The sequence below is a fragment of the Leptonychotes weddellii genome, unplaced genomic scaffold (assembly GCF_054177405.1).
Source record: "Leptonychotes weddellii isolate Sample4059 unplaced genomic scaffold, ASM5417740v2 HiC_scaffold_5274, whole genome shotgun sequence".
Lineage (NCBI taxonomy): Eukaryota > Metazoa > Chordata > Mammalia > Carnivora > Phocidae > Leptonychotes > Leptonychotes weddellii.
In genome coordinates this window covers 2,950-11,071 of record NW_028020413.1, presented here as the reverse complement: position 1 = coordinate 11,071, position 8,122 = coordinate 2,950, and the positions used below count along the sequence as shown (strand labels likewise).

General features: G+C 44.5%; 1 protein-coding gene across 1 annotated transcript; it reads left to right on the top strand.

Annotated features, from left to right (window-relative positions):
• Positions 1-54: 54 nt before the first annotated feature.
• Positions 55-6,291, top strand: LDAF1 (lipid droplet assembly factor 1). The gene is made up of 3 exons (XM_081811061.1): positions 55-1,197; positions 2,683-2,821; positions 5,426-6,291. The coding sequence occupies exons 1-3, from the start codon at positions 1,029-1,031 to the stop codon at positions 5,505-5,507; spliced, it is 390 nt and encodes a 129-aa protein (XP_081667187.1). The 5' UTR covers positions 55-1,028; the 3' UTR covers positions 5,508-6,291.
• The last annotated feature ends 1,831 nt before the right edge of the window (positions 6,292-8,122 follow it).

Sequence of the window (8,122 nt, the reverse complement as noted above, 5' to 3'; positions counted from 1 at the left end):
TGTATTATGTGTTTCAGAGGTACAGGTCTGTGATTCCACAGTCTTGCACAATACCCAGCGCTCACCATAGCACATACCCTCCCCAATGTCTATGAAGGTTTTGATGGGGAAAAGTTCTGGAATGATGGAACCTTTTAAGAGAACAGGAACTAATGTCAGTAGTGAGGAGAGAAATGGAATGGGGCTTAAGAAGACAGGGGGAGCCCATCCTTGTGGATTTTCTAGGGTCAGTTCTGCATTAAAGCAGCCCTCCTCCACTGAGCCAGATCCACAAACTCTCTTGCCTGATGAAGGAAGATAGCTTGTTCATTAACACAGCATAAGCCTGCAGTAGTCATCAGGCTGTGGCCTGACTGTGGTATCCACGTTGATGACATGCATGCATTTTTTCCTAACAAGGTGGCAGCCATTGCAAGCATTTGACATTTAGAGTGAAAAATTCATCTTTGAGGGCCTAGATTTTGCCACTTGGAAACTGTGTGACTCTAGGCAAGTCCCATTGCTTTCTCAGACTTTCATGTGTATACAGGTCACTTGGGGCTCTCATTAAAAATCAGCACCTGATTTAGCTGGTCTGGGGCAGAGCTTGAGATGCTGAGCTTCTAACAAGTTCCCAAGTGATGCCAAGTAGCGAGGACTTAACCTCTATGTGCCTCAGTGGCCGTGGCTCTGAAACCTCAGCTATGCAGCAGGAGATAAATCGTGTGGACGTTACATCCATGCGCACACGTGCCGAGGGCCCCTTGGGAGGGTGTGTGTGAAGTGGTAGAACCATGACCAGGTCTTTCCTCCTTTCACAAGACTTGAGGTTGGGTGGGACCCGCAAATTTGCCATCTGTCTACAGCTTCCTTAAGTTGTTGCCAGGGTGACTCATGCCTTGGGAGAATTGTTAGTGTTGACTTGTTAGGTTCCTTACGAGCCCTCCAACTTTCCAGCCTCTAGTCATACTTCCTGCAGCCCAGGTGGATCCATCAGCCTGCGCTTCAGACATGGCGTTCAGTCCTGGCTCTTTCTGTCTTGCCCGCAGATGGTTGCCTTCATGAAGTCTCCGGTGGGGCAGTACCTGGACAGGCACCCTTTCATGGCCCTCACCGTGCTGGTGTTTGTGGTCATGTCAGCCGTTCCTGTCGGGTTCTTCCTGCTCATCGTGGTGCTTACCTCCCTGGCTGCTTTTGTGGGAGTCATTTTACTGGAAGGTATCCTGCTCATCTGTTCAACCCCTTCGGAAAATGAGTCAGCTGGGGGTACGGGTATTTATTGGGTAGCTGCCACTCTCATCCAATGTTCCTGTTCCTGAAAAGGTCACAGTGACCGAGGCGGATTGTCAGAGTAGTTACAAGATGGACTTTGGAGTCAACATTAGAATCCTACCTCCACCAGTGCGATTTTGGACAAGTTACTTACCCTCTCTGAACCTCAAACTCCTCATATGTAAACTGGGGAAATAATAAAACTGTCTCAAAGGGTTGTGGTAGGAATTGAAAGTTAGAGTCCCATAAAATGCTTAGCAGAGCCCATGGTACAGAGTGGCTTCGGCACGAATGGTAACAGAGTCCAATTTATTCCACACCTCGTTATTGAACACCTGTTGCATGCCAGGTGTCTTGCTAGGCACTAATGTTCCCCCTTCTCCACCTTTCCTCCTGAGGTCACACTGCCAACTGTCACCTTCTCCCTCTGTTGCTAAGGTAAAATTACTGAGAAGGGAGATCTGATTGGCTCAGTTTGCTTTTTCGTGTCAGATCACAAACCACAGATGCTGGCCATAGAGCTGGTTGCCATTGGGTCATTGGTTTATCCTAGGGCTTCCCAGAGCTAAGAGCACCCAGAGTTGTTTCCCTGCCCAGGGGACTGTGGATAAGGCAATTTACCCCTGAAGGAGAAGGTGGGCATCGTCGACGAATGGGCAAAATACAGCCTGGCAGAGAAGCTGCTGAGTAAATAGTGATGGATAGATGGATGGATGAATGAATGGGTGGAGGAGTGAATGAGGATTATAGCAAAAGCAAATTTAGGAGAAGGGAGCCACTTTTGGTCCTGTTGTGCAAAGCTCTACAGAGGACAGGATTTAAAGACCTGTAACAACTTTTGTTTCCTTTGGGGAAGAAAAGACTTTCTAAACAGGAATAGCACATACAAAACCTTTAGAACAATAGTCTAGAACTTGAGTGTGCATAAGTTTACTTGTTTTTTGAAAATGCATATTTCCAGGCCTCATCCAGAGATGGTTATTTAGTAGTTCTGGAGTGGGGTCCAGAAATCAGAATTTTACACAAGCCTTCCTGAGGCATCGGGTTCTGATACAGTGGTTGTCCACCACACTTGGAAAAACACAGATCGAGGATTTTGTAAATCTTTGTGAAAAGGCAGCACATCCATTTATATTCTCTGATTTCCTTCCTTTGCAGGGTCCGTCCCTGAAATTATATCACTGTAGCCATGAGGTTGGAGTTCTGAGCTGTTTGACCCTTCCCAAGGCAAGGAAAAGGATGTTTGCCTTGCAGTGAGGCCCCCTCGGGTTGTTAGATTACCTCTTTTTTAAGTGATGCTGGAAATCTGGATTTTTATGAGAAATCTCCTCACTTAAAAAATCTGAGTTAACTGTCATAAACACAATGGCTTGGGGTCTGGCAACTTTCAGTTTGTTTTAGCTGAATGCTTCTAACTATGCTCTCCTCTAGGACTGGTCATCTCTGTGGGTGGCCTCTCACTGCTTTGTGTCCTCTGTGGCTTGAGCTTCATATCACTCGCCATGTCGGGGACAATCATAGTGTCCTACGTCGTGGTCTCCAGCCTTGTCAACTACTGGTTTCCTCCCAGGTAAATACATGTTAATGCAGTAATTTAATCTCTACCATTTGGGGGATTTTCACAAATACAACCCTAGTTGGATGTCTAGAAGTAAAGTTGTGAGAGGCCGGGGTTCTGTATAGTTTCCCATACACATCAGACATCGAATGAGAATTGACAGTGGAGTTTCAAACAAAAAAAATGCTGTCATCATCCACCACACACAATTACTCATTTTGTTGTGGCGGCAACACTATGAAGTAATTGTTATTGATTCCTTTTACAAGACGCCATTAAATTTACAAAACTTCAAAATAAGGTGTTTTTTGCGGGGGGGCTACAAGAATAATGAGCCACCATTCCACTCACCATGCACATATCTCAGGATGATACAGGGGGCTGTGAATCTGCTGTTCCCAATGTCTATCTTCATTCTCTTTGCTCTTCAGAATGTGAGTATGTCACCATACTGAGTGTGATCTTGTGTTTGATGGTATGGATTTTGTTCCTACATTATGGCTCCTAAATGCCAGCTACCCTTCATCTGGAGCCTCAGCTGAAGGAACAGTGATCTATTTAAATGCTAGAGGGAAAACCAGCTATGCTGAAATTACTGTAAGACAGTCTGTTTGTCTATAATGGGCCACCCTCCTGAGGGATTTTCAGTGATGATTTTTTTTTAATGCTTGATTTTTATCTTTTTCTCTTTGTTGAATTTAGAATCTAAGTCTCAAGTAGGACGTGACTCCACTGTGCTTCCTTTAAGCTCTTGCTTAATTGATGAGAGTGGCAAATACCCATCAAGTACTTGCTCCGGCCAGGGACTCTGTTATGCACTTTCCAGGCCTTAGCTCATGTAATCCTCACAACCACCCTGTGAGGCAGGTTCTAGCTCCATCCTGTGACCAGGGAAATGAAACCAAATCCCAAAGCAAAGTGTAACAGAGAAGGGACTTAAATGCAGGTCAGTTAACTCCAAAACCTCTTAACCAAGATTCCAAGTGATTCCAAAACAGGAGTCAGCAGACAATTTCTGTAAGGGGCCAGATGATAAATATTTTAGGCATTGCGGGCCATGTGGTCCATATTGCAACACCTCAACTCTGCTGCTGTAGCCAAAAAGCAACATAGTCAATAAGAAAACAAGTGAGCATGGCTGTGTTCCAATAAAACTTTATTTACAAAGACAGGCCCAAGAATTTGCCAACCCTTGCTCTAAAAGAACCAATATCCTGAATTTTGTTTTTCTATAGAGTAGCCCTTGAACTTCTTACCAAAATGTTATCCTGTTGTTACTCAGATTAGAAAATAAAATGTGAAGTGGATATAATTTAAAATAGCTCAGGGCTGGTTGTCACAGGATTGCCTGGTTGATATCCCTGGAATTACATCCAGCTTCTTGTAAATTGTTTTTTGATCACTATCAGTCTTAAAGGGGTTAAAAGGAGAATTTGGCTTATTGAAGCTGATGCTTCTGAGCCAAAAATCTCTCCCTGCCTCTGAACCCTGCTCTGTTATACCACAGGGAGTAACAAAAGCTGAATACCACCTGTTTGTCAATGAAGAGATTAAAAAGATTTCCAAGATTTGCCCTTGATCTCCTTATACGCCCCTCCTCCTCCCAACTGAGGCACCTGGACCCATTGTTTTCACTAGGGCGGTGGTTCTCAAGCTTTTTGTTCTCTGGACACATTTTGCCTTCTTAAAATTACTGAGTCTTCCCAAGGTTTTGTTCATGTGGTTTAAATGGATCAATAATTACTGTAGTAGAAATTAACAACAAATTTGAAAAATACTCATTTAAAAGGGACAGCATTACCTGTTGATATAAATAACATCTATGAAAAGTAACTATATTTTCCAATACAAAATGAAATGACTGAGTTTTACTTTTCACAAATATCTTTTTTTTATTTAAGATTTTATTCATTTGTTAGAGAAAGAGTGCACACAAGCCCGGGGGCTGGAGGAGTAGAGGGAGAGGGAGAAGCAGGCTCCCCACTGGGCAGGGATCCCGACTCGGGGCTCAATCCCAAGACTCTGGGATCATGACCTGAGTCGAAGGCAGATGATTAACCAACTGAGCCACCCAGGCACCCCTGCATTTCACAAATATCTTTAATGTCTGCCTTAATAGACGTCAGCTGGGTTTTGAAGACCCAGCCTCACAAATGTGTGGCTGGCAAAGGGAGGAAAAGCTTTTTCAGACCACTATGGATGTTCTTCTTTGATAGTACACCAAAACTCAATAAGTGGTAGTTTCTTAAAGGTTAATTGAAATGTGACCGTTTTTACTTTGTTGTATTAAAATCCCCTTGTCTGTCTTGTACTTTTTTTAGATCTTTTACCGTGCATGTTTTTGTAACTTCATGCACTGCTCATTTGCAATACCCAAATTAGAATAGGGGGAAGGGGCGTAATCCCTACCCCTAACTCAGTCATTTTAACCTCTTGTGCTCTGAGTTTCCTCATCTATAAAATAGGTATAGCCTTAAATCTAAATCTGGTGTGGTTGCAAGAAGCAGCTAAAAATAAACCAACAAAGAATATCATGTATTCAGCTTTGTGCACTCTCAACATTAAAGCTCTTCAAAGAGGCCCTAGAGCTAACCATTTCCTCTTGTTACCAAACAGACCTCTGACACAACAAAACTCCAGTGGCGACTGTCAGCTGGCTATGAAGTCCACAGACTTAGAGGGGCTCTACCAGGAATGACCGGCCCAGCGGAGCCAGAGCTTTTTCCAAGCACTTCTCGAAGGCTGTAGATCATACTCAGCCCTTGGGATTACGACTCAGAAGGGGACTGGGTGGTCAAGCACTCCTTGGAAGTGTCCTCTAGCTTTTTCACATATTCCTAGGATCCCACAGGGTCCACTTTGGGGATCTTGTTGCTTTTGCATGAGTCCTGTGGTTCCGTTGGCTGATCCACCCTCACATGAGAATTAGCAGAGGACTGCAGTGGCTCAGCACCTCCTTGCCTTTCACCCTTCCTCCCCAATGTGCAGACTTGACCTTGGCCCAGTCCTGAGCCTCTACAGCCTGGCAGCTTGACCCCAAAGACTCAGTCTTGTGTCCAAGGGCCCAGTTTGGGGCAACTGTGGATTTTTTTTTCTTTTTTTTTTTTTCAGAAATGAGAGAACCTGTTTATATCTTCACTTATTTGAAACAAAGTGGGGAAAGAGCAAAACAGATCAAGCTCTTCTGCCTTATTAGCTTTTTATCAGAAAAACCAGCAACATTTGGCAATAATGGCTTCTCAGACAGAGTTGGATAAAAAATAAAGTCCAAAGTTAACTTTATGGCCAAGGGCACTTTTGAAAAAAATCTAAAGAGTTTCCATGTTGAGTACTGTTAAGTGTCGTTACTCTTTAAAATATTTGCACTTGATACTTCTGTATTGTTTGAAAGAACTTGGCTTGTTAAGCCATTTCTGTAAAAATCCTATGAAAATGCTAAAGGACTAAACAAGCTTTTAAAATCCTGTGGGATTTCCCCTTCAGTGGTCTGCTGTGGCATTTTATTAACTATTTATATAGATGAGCTTTTTTTCTTTACTCTTTATTTCACCCCCTAGACATCAGACCCCCCCCCCTTATTCCTTCTCTGTTGATTTCATGGCAGATCCCGGGTAATAGGGCTCGTGATAGACCCTCCACCCAAAGTGGCATTGGGGGGGTGGGCAGAAGGGGGGAGTTCCTTTCACTCAACTAAAAAGCCAGGGGGTAGATTTTCAGACACTGCTGGATCCAGGGGCTCAAGCGGCATCTTGAGGCATCTCTCTCTCTTCATCCCTCAGCATTGCTTTCCTCGTGTGAGGGGCTTTTCCAGTCAGGCCCTGCATATCTGAAGGTCCCAGCAGCTCTGGCTTTAATACGTCAGCTTCTGGGTTTGGCTCTGATTGGACAGACTTGAGTCATGTGAGCAATCCTGAACCAATCACAGTGGTCGGGAGGGTGGACTATGCCAATGGGGCAGGGCCGCGCCATAGGTTCGTGCCGGAGCCCGGGGATGGTTTACGTCAGCCCCACTGATTTTGCGTAGTGTGGGGTGCATATTCCCAAAGGAATAGGAGACGGAGAGGAAATATTTGCTGGGCAGACAAAATAAAAAGCCTGCTACTTGTCCTACTTACAGGACATAAAAGCCTTAATCTGGAAACTTCTGAATCCCATGACAGCCACGCGTGTCCCTAAAGGTGGCTTTACCTCTTAGAGAAAAAGAACTGCGTACTCCTGCCAGCACATGGAGTATTAATAATTGGTGTTTATTAAATTTGTCTTTTCTTCATGCAAGTGTCTGCTCTCATCTGTCTATGCTATCTACCCAACTGGGCCGTAATGAAAAATGAAAAGGTCTCTGGCCTCCAGCCGTTTACTTTCTAACACGAGTCGCTTAACAAGTGTATTAACGGTTGCTGTAGAACAGTTTACGACTAACTATAGACTTAAAAGAATATATGTTATCTCACATTTTCAGTGTGTTAGGAGTCCTGGCTTAGCTGGGTCCTTTGCAAGACTACAAGCGCAGTGTTGCCAGGGCTGGGTTCTCATTTGAGGTTCAACCGGGGAAGGATCCACATCCAAGCCCACATGGTTATTGGCAGCATCCAGTTCTTTTCAGGCTATATGGCACCTCACACATGGCAACTTGCATCTTTGAAGCCACCAAGAGATTCTCTTAGCAAGGCAGGCATTACATTCTTATGTAGCGTAATCACGTATGTGTAATCACATGTATCTTGTCACTTTCACCATATTCTGTGGGTTAGAAACAATCATGGGTCCCAACCATGCTCGAGAGGGGAATCACACAAAGGCATGTGTACCAGAGGTCGGGATCAAGGACTCCACCCTAGGGTCTACCTGCTACAACCAGTAAACAAAATACTAGATTGTGATAAGTGTATCAGAAGAAAGTAAAAAGGTGACAAATAACCAGGGGAGGCCACATTGATCACAGCAAGCAAGGACTTCTTCTCTGAACCAAAGAATGAGAAGTTACTGCCATGCCAAGAGCTGGGGGTGGGTGTTCCCAGCAGAGGGCACAGGGACACAAAGGCCCAAAGACTGGAAAAGAAATGATGTCAGTGTGGCTGGGCCTGGTGAGCAAAGGGCAGATGAAAGAGAGCCAGGAGCCCATCATGCAGGGCCCCATAGAATAAGAAATTTACATCAAAGAGCAAAGGGAAGACCATGCATTTTAAAGGGACACAATCAGACTTGGATTTTTAAAGATAACTCCATGGCAGTGGATCAGGAGATGAAGGCCAGGTAGGTCTGCAGAGGATGGTTGTGGTGCCACACGGGGGTGGAGGTGATGGAGACCTTCCT

Coding starts and splice junctions, on each gene's coding strand:
- LDAF1 (XM_081811061.1), top strand. CDS start 1,029: ATGGTTGCCTTCATGAAGTCTCCGGTGGGGCAGTACCTGGACAGGCAC. Junction 1,198..2,682: donor GGGAGTCATTTTACTGGAAG/GTATCCTGCTCA, acceptor GCTCTCCTCTAG/GACTGGTCATCTCTGTGGGT. Junction 2,822..5,425: donor AACTACTGGTTTCCTCCCAG/GTAAATACATGT, acceptor GTTACCAAACAG/ACCTCTGACACAACAAAACT.